Source organism: Amblyomma mixtum, chromosome 3 (genome assembly GCF_055824585.1).
Source record: "Amblyomma mixtum isolate Tamu chromosome 3, ASM5582458v1, whole genome shotgun sequence".
NCBI lineage: Eukaryota > Metazoa > Arthropoda > Arachnida > Ixodida > Ixodidae > Amblyomma > Amblyomma mixtum.
This window is the reverse complement of record NC_143014.1, coordinates 192067403-192081858: the sequence shown is the minus strand read 5'-3', so window position 1 is coordinate 192081858 and position 14456 is coordinate 192067403. Positions and strand designations below refer to the sequence as shown.

The window sequence follows — 14456 nt, the reverse complement described above, 5'->3', positions numbered from 1 at the left end:
ATCTCGGCACAGATATCATGAGAGCATAAAAGTCAAAGTATCAGGGTGTCATGAATTTCACGTGGGCTGCTCTTTTCCACAGATATGCCTTTACTCAGCAATTTATTTAATAAATGTGGAAGAGCAGAGCGCAGCATAGAATGTCCGCATTCTGTACGGCAGAAGGGAATGCACAAAAATGATTGATTGCGAAGCGCCTGTGTTGGTTGCTTTGAGGCACGATAGTTCTAGAAACTTATTTTGGTGGTAATGGATATATTTTTAATATCTCATCACCAAATTATGTTCATATAGGTTGTGAACTGGGGTGATGTGAAAGCGAGCAAGCAATTCCTCCATGTGCGCACGGTAATCCATGTTTGCTGTGTCAGACGGCTTTCTTTTGGAGCATGAATATTTTATTTATGTTTGCCTGTGTTGTATTGCCCCACGCCAAGAAGCAGTAATTTAAGTGAGGTAGGAACAGTCTATTTTAAATCATCATTCTTATAGACGTCGAAAGAAAGTACCGAAATCTTGTTAGCTCTCCTACACATTTTGCAAGATGACAGAACTGTATCAACTTGAGCGTCCCAGACCATATTCTTGTTCAAAAATACTCGAAGTGTTTTGATGGTATCTACGATTTCTATGATCGAACTTCCAATAGTAAACTGAAATTCTGACATGACTCTCCTATGTCGCGCGTGTAAAATAACAGCTTTTGTCTTTTTTTCATTTAGAACTTGTATACTGTTACCAGAATAAAAAAGTGAAATATTTTGAACGAGCATGTCACGACCCTTTTAAGGAACTGCATTAATGATAACTAAAACAAGTTACTTTGCGGTTGTACTTTCCATCGGTACCTTTTTATTCCAACTGTTAGAAGTTAGTCCTTATCTATCATTGGCATCTTTACTGATTTGTTTTGTTCTGTTCTGCTCGTCCAACAGTTACTGCTACGTAAAAGCTGCTGGTGTCTGCATAACGGGACTTCCTTTTTAGATACTGGCTCTTATATTGACAGTGGAATTGTGACGTCCTAGTTTAATTAGGGCTCCTCTAATGTGAATGAATGTTAGTTTGCATGGTGCATTTCACCAGGCCGCTGCCTCTTTTTAACGCCATTTATTGCAAGCTGTGCTGTTTTATGGCTGTCGTCTGTCATGAAGAGTTTGAGAGTGAATCCCTTCTATAGCTGCGTGCCTTGTGGATAAGCGAGTTCAGTGTAAATTTGCATAGCTGTCGCTGCTAAGGTGTTGTCCTAGTGTCTGCCCTCGTTGCAGTGGCTTGGTACTGTTTCTGTGAGGTGATAACCCGGAGCCAGACATTAATTTTTCTAGATTTTCTCATTAAATGTGCGTTTTGTGATCTTCAGTCTTTTACGGCACATACCAGCACCTATTTGTTATCTAACAGTGTTCTGAATTACACAAGCCACTCTTATGCTGTTCATTCTCTGTTGTGTTGAGGAGAATCATGGAGGGAGACCTGAAGGATCTCATTTGAATAATTTGGTGTACCCCTGGGTGGACATGTTGCCTTGTGTTATAATTTTTTGAGAGGGAGAGAGAAAGAAGTGGATTGAGAGGGAGAGAAATCGGAAGAGTGCTGCAGAAGGGTAACACGCGGCTTCTCTCCTGGTGTTGATGCCAAGATGGCGGACCCTCCCCAGGTGAAGTTCAGTGAGCTGACACTGGACATGTTCCGGATGCTGCAAACATTGGAGCGGGAGCCACAAGAAGACACCACACAGCTGTACGATGCTTCGCCTGCTCCGGGAAGGGTGCCTTTTGTACGTGGGTTCGAACCTTATTTTTTCCTTAACAATCCGTCACTTGACAGTGAATATGCCACTTCAAAAGTAGGGAATCTCGATGTTTTATGGAAATTTAAACCTACATCTTCTGCGAGACACCTCAAGGCTGATGATTTTTTTTGGTGAGAGTGGTGGTTTCTGAAGTTCAACTTGGTCGAAATGGATTTTCAGCAAAAGAGAAGAGTAAAAAAATTCAGCTCGCAAAGTGCAAGAAATTGGTTCTTGCTGCTATGCACATTTTGCCATTGCGAGATTTCATTCTAAAATCCAAATGGTAATCCAACATGCCACAAGAAAACGGTTTAGAGTGCTCTGAAGGCATGACACAGCTGTTGCAGAGGAAAGAAAGAGTGGTGCGTTACAGGAAAACATGCTCAATAATAGCCCACGAATGCCTATTCCACGTGGCAAGGAGCTACCTTGCTTCACTTGTCAACAGATAATTACCGTATTTACACAAAGATAAAATAAGTGTTTTCATCACTTTATCAGTTTCAGAATGTTTCCCGTGTAATATTTGGATCCAAGGTACAAATATAATCGAATATAACTGCTTGAGATAGCTACAGTGACCTTCGTCACCAGACTCACAAGCTGCAAGGAGAAGCCAACTTTTCGATAACCTTGGGGTAATGCGTGAATCGGGGATAATCAGAGTACGGATGCACAGCGCTATTTGCGCAGTGTGCCAGCGTGTGCTTACGGGCAAGGACGGCTATGAATGTGGAGGGAATGGGGTTCGGCCTGTTGAGAAGGAGGTGGCGATGAAAGAGTTAAGTGGAGCAGGGAAAGGAAAGAAGAGTCAATGAGCACAGGATTGGGCACTACAAAACTCTTAGCAGCGCTGGTGTGGTGGTGATGGCAGCTACTGCTGCGTGGCAGACCGAGTGTGTTAGCATCGGAGGCTTTGCAGCAGTCGATGGTGTCGTGTGCATCTCTGAGGCGTTGCCTATCAAATAATGTCGCCATATCCATTGCTTCACTATTTTTGCATGCAGTCTCCATATTTATTTTTCCAACCCCTCGGCGCTTTGGCTGCAGTTGATTTTAAACAAACTGTGATTGCTTAAAAATTTGTTGTTTTTTCTTCACTTTCATAAAGTGTCTTGCATTATATTCGTGGTCACATTATATGCATGTAAACATGATAGTTAAGTGGAATAAACATTTTAACCAGATGATGTACATAAAAATACATGGGTGAAAAAAAAAGTGTTGTGGTGCAGTTTGTTCAAAAGGTATCATTGTCTAGAAGGTAGTCATGCTTTAAATAAGATGCTCATAACACTGGCGGAGCTTTAGTCTGTTGCTGAGCATGGTTACAGTCAGTTACGGCAGCTGAAAAGGAGATGAACCTTTCTTCTTCACCATATATTTAAACATACAGCTGCAGCATTGCGTTTGCCTTTTTGAATCAGTAAGAAATTGTAGACTGTTGTGATAGAACATGGCGGATTTTAAGTAATGTATAGGCTGACGCAACCAATTACATATTCTGATATTTCACTTTGACTGAAATGTGGGTGATAATGAACACAGCATGCAGACATATGATCTTTGAGCTTATGAACAGCTCATTCATATGCCAGTAACTGCAGCATATTGCTGCGCATGCAAGCATGTTATGATTGACCTTTACCTACTTGCCAAACCACCTGAGTACATTGCTCTCCCTTGAGATTGCTTTATTTTGATGAAAAAGGTGGTAGTACAGTTGAATTGTGTTAATACGTTTTGGCGAGCTAGTTGTTTCTGAAGCATCATCAAGTTTTCCTCCACAACAACTAATTTTCACAGCAGTGTTTACTTCATTAAAGCTTTTGCGAAGTGAAACTTAACTTGAGAATTAATTTTTCAACAGAAGAAACATGGGGCCACCAGTTGGTTTATCCTTGCAGCTTTGAAGATGTGAATAGAGTATATTGTGGTTCCTTGGCTTCATCAAAAACAAAGGCAGAGGCCAGTATGCACTTTAAATGGTGGAACTGACATTCCCCATGGCTTGGCATAGAATACTGCATCATGCATGCATGAGCACGCACTTGTCATCATTGCACGTTATTTGCTCTGCCAACTTAGTATAGTTATAGCTCTGGAAACTTTTCTGTGCTAAGTTTCCTAATCCTTTATAAGCGAAGAGGATACAGTAAAGCGTATGGTTGGGACACATCTATTGAAAGTTGCAACGATAAACGCGCACCGTAAAATGCTTCTCTCGGTTAAACCGCTCTCTTATCCGTGCTAAATGTTGATGTAGAGATGGCATATGACAGTCTTTTTGTTTCGGTATTACAGTTGGCTAATGTACTTGCTTGACTCAATCAGATCTGATTGGAAATTCGCTTTTTCTGCAGCATCAGCAGCCCATACCTTGCATAGGTGGCACCGGTGGCGCCATCTAGTGCCTATTTGAAAAACGATTATTTTACCACTGAATCTGCGATGAATTGGGGGGGGGGGGGTAATGAGTGGCTCAGTGATGATACTTTCTCGACTGCTTTTGCTCAATATTAAAGGAGCCGAGAAAGCATCTTCAAATGAGGCGGTCATTCCCCGCCCCGCCCATTCATGCAACTTGAATGGCAAAATTATCGTTCCTCGGATAGGCACCAGATGGAGCCACCTGTATCTTCTATGCGAAAGCTGCTTGTTATTGGTTGCCAATGCTGCAGAAAAAGTGGAGTACATCATCGAAATGTAATATTGAAACAAAAAGACTGTCATATGCCACCTCTGTGTCAAATTTCAGCCGAGTAGTTTAACCAAGAGAATCATTTCGTGGTGCGCGTTTAGCGTTGCAACATTCATTAGATGTATCCCACCCACATACTTCACCGTATCCTCTTCGTTTATTAAGAATGAGGTAACTTGGCATAGCAGAGTTTTCAGAGCTAAACTAAACCTTCTTCTATGGCTGCCAAGCCTGTGATTTTTGTTCTCCAGTATATTGGACACTTTTTTTTTTTTTGCCGGGTCCCAGGAGGTTATGTAATAGTCCATAGCTTGGAGGCTATGGAACACAAGTACCAGCTGAATGTCAGGGCAGTAAGCATTGAGGAAGCAGTGGTGAATTCCACCTGGCTTTAGAGGCTTTGTGCCTGGTGTCTAGAAACTAAGCATTCATTCCGAATGGAATTATTGCAGTGAGAATTCTGGTATGCATAAACAGCTTGGTGCTGTCTGCAAAATGACTAATTATGTAAAATGTCATGTTTAGCTCAAATGAAGAATGATTGGGCTGAATGGGGTCATTGATGTAGCTTAAAAAAGTAGTGCCTTTTATGAATAATGAACAAGGATGAAAATGTTAGCGCTGATTTATGCAACCGTGGCATGACCAAGATTGTCTTTGAATTTTTGACAGTGAGATAAAGCCTGTTAGCCACAAATTTGGATAAAAAAGTGAGGTGCTGCTTTGTTGCCAGTTTTTTTTTTTTTAATTTTTTTTACCTGTAATGAGATTTTGATGGTACTTGGCGCTGCAGCTCAATTTTTTTGTTGGCGAGGGGATAGAACAAGACCATTATTTATTTTGATTTATTTTTTGCAAAATTTGCCTAAATATCTTACCACAAGGAGACACCATATGGCATACTTTATTTATATTTTGTTACTTTTTTTTGCTGAAATATTTTTTATTTCAGTCAGGCCACTGAATATGCGATAATCAGATTGTGTCTGATAAAGAGAAGCCATTGACTGATAGGATCTTCAGATCTGCAGGTGTGTTGCAGTGTGCTTGATGTGGGCTTTTGTTGCATGCAGCCTGAGAATGGGGGCACAGGTGACAGCCGTCCTGGCAAGCGTGAGAACCCACACAAGTACCTGCTCTACAAGCCCACTTTCAGCCAGTTGTTTGTGTTCCTGGCTTCGGGCTTCAAGGAGCTGCCGCCCAATGGGGTGTTGCTACTCTACGTCTCTGCTGACGGCAGTTTCCCCAATGTGAAACATCCTGAGGAGGGTGAGTGAGCATTTTTCCAACTCACTGTCGCAGTTGATCTAGGTTCTGTGGCGTAGCAGGATTTTCGGAATAGGGCACATAAGTCTGAAGCAATGTGCAAAGGAGGCTCTACTGCATTTCTGAGATTTCACTCATCAGTCTTATGAAGTAGCACTGCCAAAGGAAATGTGCCTGTGTGTTAAGCGCTTGGGATATTGCCCCATTTCTGAAGTGACCAAATTCTATTTCCGGGAGCACTAAGATTAGTTATGCTTTTCTGGAATTGTTGACACCCTTGAGTTTTTTTGGTATGAATGATAAACCACTTCATAATTGTCATCATCATCCAGTTAAGCCTACTGCAGGACAAAGGCCTCTCCCAGTGACCTCCAATTATTCCTGTTCTATGCAAGCCATGGTCATGCTGTTCTAGCAAATTTCCTTCATTCATTGCTACATCTGGCTTTTGACCACTGCCGATTGTGCTTTCCTCCTCTTGGTACCCACCGTGGCCTCTAATAAACAGCTAGTGGTCAGTTCTGTGCATTACATGGCCAGCCCATGTCTAGCTCTTATTTTTAATTTCCGCAAAAATTTCCTCAACTCATGTTTGCTCTCTAATCCTTGCTGCTTTCTCTCTGTGTAGTTAACACTCAGAATCCATGGCTTGGTTGGTGAGTAAATTGGGGTTGCTAAAAGCTGAGACAAATTTTTGCATCTTTTTGCTTGCTTTATGCAGTTGGCTATGATTACGGTGGAGTGACCACCAACAGCAAGAGGGAACCTGACCACTCCAACAAGCGCAACGTCCAGCTCAAAGATATGCACTGGTGAGGCAGGGGCCTTGGAAGGCTTTTATGCTTTTTACTAACCATGGTGGTTGTCATTTACTGACACCTTCTCTGGTGCACTCTTGTCCTTTGGTGACATGTTTCCTTGCATGTCTCCTCCTCTGCAGTGGGGCTGAGTTTTCCTTTTTTCTCTCTCTGCTAAACCTATTCCCTATCTGGCCTTCTTCCGGTTGTCGGCTCCTACTAATGGGGGGCGCATGGACCCAGTCTGTACCCCGGTGACCTGTATCCATACACACGGAAGCCACTCTTCCTCATCATGGATAGCGACAACAGCCATGTGTTCCAGCACATGCCGCGCTTTTTTGGCCAGCCACTGGTGGCCCTCATGTCTCCCGAGGATGTGCCACCTGCTTTTCATGGTAAGTACACAGGCTCCTACATACCTGCTGCTGTCAGGACTGCTGTGCATTTCATGTAAGGGCTCAGTGCTCTCTGCAGACACTTGAAAGTCTGTATTCTAAAGGCTCGCAAAGCGTTAGGTCCTGTAGACCTTGGTGAGGCAGCCTGTACTGGTGATGCAGGGCGCTAAAGTGCCATATTGGCATGGCATCATTCCAAAGTTGCTGTGATAGCCTACTGCAGCCATGCTGCACTATCATTGGCGTAGCCACAATTACTAGGTGCTCTCTGACTAGTCCACAGACTAGTACATCCATACTTGTGCTTTGTGCTTGAAGTGTTGAGCATGTGTTTGAGAAGTAAGCTGTCACTTATTGTTTGTGGCTAACAGATCCAGCAGCCACCAGGTTGGGAATTAGAGCCCCCGTGTAACAGTACAAATGGTGTGCACTTTTTTTTTTTTCTTCAGCTAATTGTGCCTTTGTCACAAGTGTTTGTTATAGTGTTAGCTTTGCGCCACTTGCTCTAGATGACACCTACAAGTGAGTCCTGCTATATTGTAGGAGATATAGCCAGTAAGCACAGTAAGTACAGATAGCCCCGAGGAATGCACACCTGACACTGTGCAGGTGCCGCTGGGTCCCCGGAGAAGTGGATCTCTGTAGTAGATTGCGCTGCTCTAAAACTCCTAATAGTTCGATCCCGGCCACAGTGGTTGCATTTCGATGGAGGCGAAATGCTACAGACCCGTGTACTGTGCAATGCCAGTGCGCATTAACTCTTTCCTTACTTTGGGAAAACAAGCAATTTCAGGGCGGTGTGCGTAAAATAATTATTTATTCATGAATTGAAAACCTTTCCTATATTGGAGCGCATCATAGTGTAGCTAATAGAGCTCTTTTTCTGAGGACGTAAAGAAAAAAACAGGATATGAAAAAAAAAAAATGTTTCATTCAAAAAAACTTTAGGGACTGGCGCAAAAATTCACAAAGATATTAAATATATTCACTCAGAAAATCAGAGAATAAAAAATGTACATTACTCTAGAAGAAAGGAGTGTTCAGAGTTACAGCTCTTGATGCTGAAGTTTACGATCAGTAAAGAAAAATTCATTTGCTCACGTGAATCACTTTAGGCTACTCTGTAGTGTAGTGCCAAGGTCGACCTCGGGTGGTCTTCGAGAAAACTCGTTATGGCACACTGCTGGTGGCATGGAATCGACCAAATCATGCCTGATACCTTCAGAGAGGCTTGGAAAGCAGTGCATCTCCTTGTCAGTGGCGAAAACGAGAGTTTTCAAAAGCACTTGATATGTGGTCCTGATTGAATTCTTCTATTAGTTTATTTTTTTTTGTCATGATTAACTCTCATCACTTATCACAAAGTGAACAAGAGAGAAGAAAGCCTCAGGCAAGCACCCTGAGGCTTTTCCCTCCCTTGTTCACTTTGTTGTTGTTAAGAACCATCTGCCCCCCCTCTCTCTACCATGGACTTATGATTTAGGAAGCTAGCATTTCTTATTCTTTTTTTTTTTTTCAGCCAATTAGGCTTGGTTGCTTCTTTCGCTTCATTTTTCTTCCTCTCTGCTACAGTTCAACTTTCCTTCATTCTCATATTATTTTCATCATCTGTTTTGCTCTTTTCTTTTTATTTTCTGCTGGAAATTTTTTGGTGATGGTTTGGAGCATGTCACAGGTGCTGGGTTCAGGTCCTGATACTGCTGATCCTGCAGATTTCTAATGACCACAGGTGTCCCCCAACCAGGTGCTCACCTTTCTGTTGGTGTGACACCTAGAGAAAGCTGCCACCAGTCTTTGACTGAACTGCTCTCTGACCAGCAGTTTTGCTCAGAGTCTGATGATACCTTTTTTAAAGAAAGCCAAGAATCCGGTGAGGGTACAAAAACAGCATCCCTGTGCTAGTATTCTTAACATTGTCTTGCAAACACTAGCTTGTCTCCAAACTCTTGTCAAGCACATTTTTCTACTACGTCGGGTGCTCATATTGCCACGTTGGTTTAAGCGGCCGAGGGTCAACAGCGGTGTAGTCCTGGACGTGCGCTTCCACAACGGTTCTTTCTTTTCTTGACTGGCGCGTTCATCTGCACGAGCATCGGCATCATTAGCCCCCCCCCCCCCTCCCCCCCCCCCTTTTCTCCTCCTCCGAAAGCATCGACCCGATGCTGAAACGAAAGCAGGGGGTCTCGAGAAGAGTTATGGTGTCCTTGTGTAGTAGGGCTTCAGTCGAACCACGTGGACCACCTCGGGGTGGTGATGGCATCGAGATTGTTGAGTCTCGTGAGGGATGACATAATTCAGGGCTCCAAGGTGTCGCACAATTCAGTAGGGACCAAAAAAGCGGCGCAAGAGCTTTTCACTCAGTCCGCATCGTTGTATTTGGGGCCAAAACCAGACAACATGTATTCAATATACACCTAGAGGTATTCAATATGCTGCCTCCGTAGGTTGTAGCGTTGCATGTCCTGGCCGTGTTGGTTTTGAATTCGAAGCCATGTGAGTTGGCTGGCAGCTTCGGTGCGTTGTAAGAAGGATGCAGCGTCGTCATTTCGGTGGTCGTCGACATGAGGCAGCATGGCATCGAGTGTTGTCACCTGACGTCCATAAACGAGACTAAACAGTGTCATGCGAGTTGTTTCCCGTGCGGCTGTATTGTAAGCGAACGTGGTTTGTCTTGATAGGCGTGAAGTATTTCGTTGCTTAGGTTCACGGGGACCACCAGCAAGTATTGCCTACTATTCGCAGTGAAATTCTTCTTGAAGAGAACACCGTTACATATGCAGAGAGATGACAAAGCACGCCTGAAAGCTTTAGGAACTCTGCTGCTGGCACCTTCAAGATAACGAATGGCGCTGCAGGGATCTGGTTTGGTGTGTTGATGCTCGGCGAAATCGTTGGTGTGTATTGCATTCAGGAATACTTCGTCGTCAGCAGCGTCGTCTGGAGCTGGTTACATGGGAGCACGAGATGAGCAGTTGGCGTCTGCATGGGTGTGACAAGGTTTGTAAATGACGGTGATAGCGAACTCTTGAAGTCGAAGGCTCCATCGTGCAAGGTGGCTGTAGGGATCCTTGAGGTTGGTTAGCCGGCATAGTGCGTGATGATCGGTCACTACTTTGAAAGAGCGGCCATAAAGGTATGATCTGAATTTCGAAACTGCCCACACGGTGGCGAGGCATTCTTTTTCAGAGGCAGAGTAGTTGGTTTGTCTTTGATTGTGTGCGGCTGGCATAGGCAATGACATGTCACTACACAAGAGCGGTGATGAAACTATTACCAAGCTCACCACTTTTATTATGCTTGCTTTCATTGGACTGGCTTTTGGTTTAAAATTTCGATACTTTCTTTTTCATGCTTTTTCCTGCATTTTTCAGTTTTGACTGAAAAACGTTGAACTCAGTCTGTAACCTGCTTTGCGTGTTGCCCATTCAGATCAACAGCACAAGGGCAACCTGCTGACACTGTTCCTGCACAGCCCACTGACAGCCCTGTGCTTCGTGTGCCATGTTGTGGATGTGCCAGTGTCTCTTTGGGACAAGGCCCTGGGCCACCTCAACCGCTTCATGGCAGAGGCCAGTCGGGTCCTCATACGCTCCCGCAGCATAGGTACGCTCAGACTGCTGGCCCTTTTATGTGTAGAAATTGGTAAGAGAGTCATGCTAGAGGGTTTCCAGAAACCTTTTGCCAATTCCATTCCGTGTGATTTCACTTAATTTTTTTTTTTTAGCCCAAACTAATATCTGTAGTGAGGGAGTGAATGTTCTTGTGTGCACTTCTCCCCGCTTTTGCACCGTTCACTGTGGTGTGTACAACTTGCAGTGGTCGGTTTACTTGGACAACATTGCAGTGTGATTTGTATTTTCTTGTGGGAAGTGCCTTAAATACATGCATTTCTGTGGCTTGTATTGCGAGAGGGTTCATACCTTGTCTTTTGTTATGTACATAATAAGCTTGATTGGGACTTGTGTCGATTATGCCGGAGGATGGAATATAATGCTAGAGAGTGAATAGTTATTTGTATAGCAAACTTTGCACCATTTTGGGGACATATACCGTATTTACTCGCATGATAGGCGCACCCCCAGTTTGGTCGTGAAAAATCAGATTTTTTTATTTCCGCGTATAATAAGCACACCCCGAACTTGGCACTGTGATCAATATACTGTATTTACACGATTGCAAGCCGACGTCTCCCCCCCCCCCCCCCCCCCCCCCCCTTCCAATCTTTATTTTGACAAAGTTTTTGCTGAACTGACTACCAGTCCTCACTAGTGCTGCTGCCGTTGCAGCTGCTGTGGACCCACAGCACGTACAACAGCATCGCATGGAACAGCCGCATACAGTTTTCAGGGATGCTCACTTTAAACGTCTGTTTGGAAAGCTTCATCTCCAGCCGGAAACCTTCCTGACTTATTAGGCCCATGAAAACCACGGCACTAGGAGCCACATACGAAGATTTAGGCACACCGCAGTTGCAACTGCCGCACTTCTTGGCCACGTCTAATTTCCGGCCCGCCGCACTCTTGCCTTGTTCGAGAGCGAATTCCCAGCCGTGTAGCTATTTAGGTACTTGCTCGTCGTGCTAAAATAGCAACGCTCGGCAGCAGCACACGAAAACCACAACTACGATGAACTAACACGCTACCACAGATCCCGGGCCTTTGACAGCCACAAAAAACTGGAGCTGGTGATGCTAATGCCGATATGGATAGCGAAAGCTTGCGGTGGAGGAAAAAGTTGATGATAAGTGTGGCCCCGGGCGTCATCCGTGGGCGGCACCTGGAAGCTGGGGCGGCACCAAGCGCATGTTGCTCGCAGCCGGAGCTGATCGCGGAGGCCACGGCGCATGCATTTCGAAAGCTATTCCCGCGTGGGTTGTGGAAAGTTTGGGTGCAGCCCTTACAGTGACCTTTTTTTTAAATATTTTTTGGGAAAATGGTGCGGCCCGTACACGGATGCGTTTATGCAGTTGGTTCAATTTCACGAGTCGAAAAAATTTCTGGAAATTGTACCCCACGTAATAGGCGCACCCCGAACTTTGAGCCGGATTTTCTGAAGAAAAAAAAATGCGCCTATTACGCGAGTAAATATGGTATACATATTTCTTCCTGATCAATTCGTGCTAAAAGGCACAGACACACGAAAACACAAACGAACGAAGCGCGCTTCGTGCGTTTGTGTTTCCGTGTGTATGTTCCTTGTAGCGCGAATTGATCAGTATGAAGCACCAACTAGCCCCCGCTCTTGCAGTGTTGCCAGATATTTCTTCAGTATGAATCATTGGGTCATGAGGCATAGAACTTATGCACACAAGTTTTTGTTGTGCCATCTGTCAGAGAGGACTGTATGTGTGCCATAGAGTTCAGAAGTTTACATAGAGATGCTCCTCCCTCAACAGATATTGCCATAGTAGTTACAGCTATGAGTATCCTGACATTTTGACATTTTGTTCAGCCTCTTGCAAAAGCACCAGATTTTCAGTAATTTTGAATGAACTACTTAATTTTCATCAAATTTAGTACCAGATGAAATCTGCAGTCTAGTTTTATCTTTGCAAGTCTAGACACTAAGAAGTCAGCACTACTATGTGTTTATAATTGTGGTGCAAAAGTCAGTTTAAGTTCTGGGATAGTAATTGGAAGAAATGCACGATCTCGGTGGCTGACTCACAGTCAAGCTGTCACACTACCTTGTGATCGCAGTTACTAAATGAGAGTGTAAGCTGACCAAAATAGGGTATGTTCTTGAGAACATAGGGATACAGCACATGCTGCCACAAATGAAATTTGTTGCAGTTAAAATAATAAGTTTGCTTACTGTCCCAGAGCAAGAAGTTCTTCGGAAGGAGTTTGTTAGAGGATTGAGGATGTTTGACTCACCAGCATTGTTGTTATAAGGCCCATGCCAGTACTGGGAGTGTTCTGAGGTTGGACGACATGGGTTCCGAGGCTATGTTCCGCTGAGGAAGCACAGAGCTGCGTCAGACAGCCATGTGCACCAATTTTATACGAAATAAATAATTACTTTGTTTAATGTAATTAATAAATTATTTCTATAAAATTGGTGTACATGGCTGACTGATACAGCTCTGTTCTTCCCAAGTGAGACTTGGCCCAAGTTCAACTCCAAAGAACTGTTTCTTCTGCTCTGATGTGACTCAGCACTGCTTCCTGCTCTTGGTAGCTACTAGTATAGCAGAGCAAGACAATTCACACGTGTTATGCGTGGAAGTTAAACTTTGGGGGACACGAAAATGGCACCTCCCCACAAGGAAAATGAATCATGTATGCATTGTGCAGTAGAACTTCGCCATTTCCAACCTCTAGGTACCAGAGAGAATGTTTACGATATCAAGATTTTTACTGTAAGCTGTAGAGTCTCTCCAGAATCTAATTTCAGTCTACAAGGTTCCCGAAAATCCCAGCGATAGCCTGATTATCAGCCCATGAAAGAACGAATGGTATGAATCTAAAAATGTCTATAATGGTTGGACTAAAAGCCTGGTTTGATTTGTAAATGCCTTATATTTTAACAGAAAGGTGTGAAGGCTTTTATTTAGGCTTTACTCGCACAGAGTCCAATGCTCAGATATGGTTGCCACTGGTAGTGATGAGTGTAAGAGTTGGTTCCTATTTTCCTGCTGTGCTTTCATAACCTGCAGTGTTCTTGCATGATTTTTGTTTGGCCAGTTTCCTCAGGATAGCGATAATTGCCTTACTTATTACCATATATACTTGGGTAATTAACTCACTTGCATAATGAACCTGTCCCCCGCCCACCATTTTTGTCATTGTAGTGTTAGCTTTAGCTTTTCTTAGCATGTTCCTCAGTTTCGCGTCTTCCGCAGCGCAGACCTCGGTAGCGCACCAAGATACTGTGGGCCGATCGCATCATGTTGCATGAATATTTTGGCAAGAGCTCTTGTGGGGATGGCACGCTCGGCGAATTTGGCAGAGCACAAGATGCTGCTGCACACCCGGCTGCACCAGTGTATGCTTAGAAAGCCGCCAAACGCTCGAGCATCGGATAGGAGCGTAGCAGTTTAAACTTGAACACTGAGCACTGAAATTTGGTGAGCTTCAGATAGGGAGCGAAAATTCCTAACCCCTCTTGCACCACAGCTTATGCTGAAGGGACATGGGGTTCAGAGGTGATTTTTTAAATTTCGGTGCAGAGCAATTAAATTTGGTGTGCTAATTGGGAAGTCCAATGAATGTTTGAATACAAAATTTCACTAAAATATCTTGAGCTGTTTGAGCCAACGTTTCGGCAAGGGGACTTGTCTTCGTCTGGGCAAAGCGTTCATCATTGGCAGGGATTAAATAGGTCCTTCGCTCCGAGGAGGAAGGCCCCGGGGGTGGGGAAGGAAAGTGGTGTGAGAGGGGATGCGTGTCAAGGTTCACCGAATCAAGGTCCACCTCCCTCCCCTTCCTGACACGCATCCCCTCTCACACCACTTTCCTTCCCCACCCCCGGGGCCTTCCTCCTCGGAGCGAAGGCCCTAT

General features: G+C 44.2%; 1 protein-coding gene across 6 annotated transcripts in view; it reads left to right on the top strand.

Moving 5' to 3' along the window:
- LOC149353077 (protein SCAI) overlaps positions 1–14456 on the top strand; it is a 68260-nt gene that overhangs the window by 16986 nt on the left and 36818 nt on the right. For 3 of the 6 annotated variants that reach the window (XM_089582294.1, XM_089582292.1, XM_089582290.1), the window contains 5 exons: positions 1640–1777; positions 5567–5762; positions 6481–6571; positions 6800–6954; positions 10384–10557. In XM_089582294.1, coding sequence (XP_089438420.1) covers positions 1640–1777; positions 5567–5762; positions 6481–6571; positions 6800–6954; positions 10384–10557 — 754 coding nt within the window. The remainder of the gene's footprint in view (positions 1–1639; positions 1778–5566; positions 5763–6480; positions 6572–6799; positions 6955–10383; positions 10558–14456) is intronic. The other 3 variants (XM_089582295.1, XM_089582291.1, XM_089582293.1) reach the window with 2 other exon arrangements.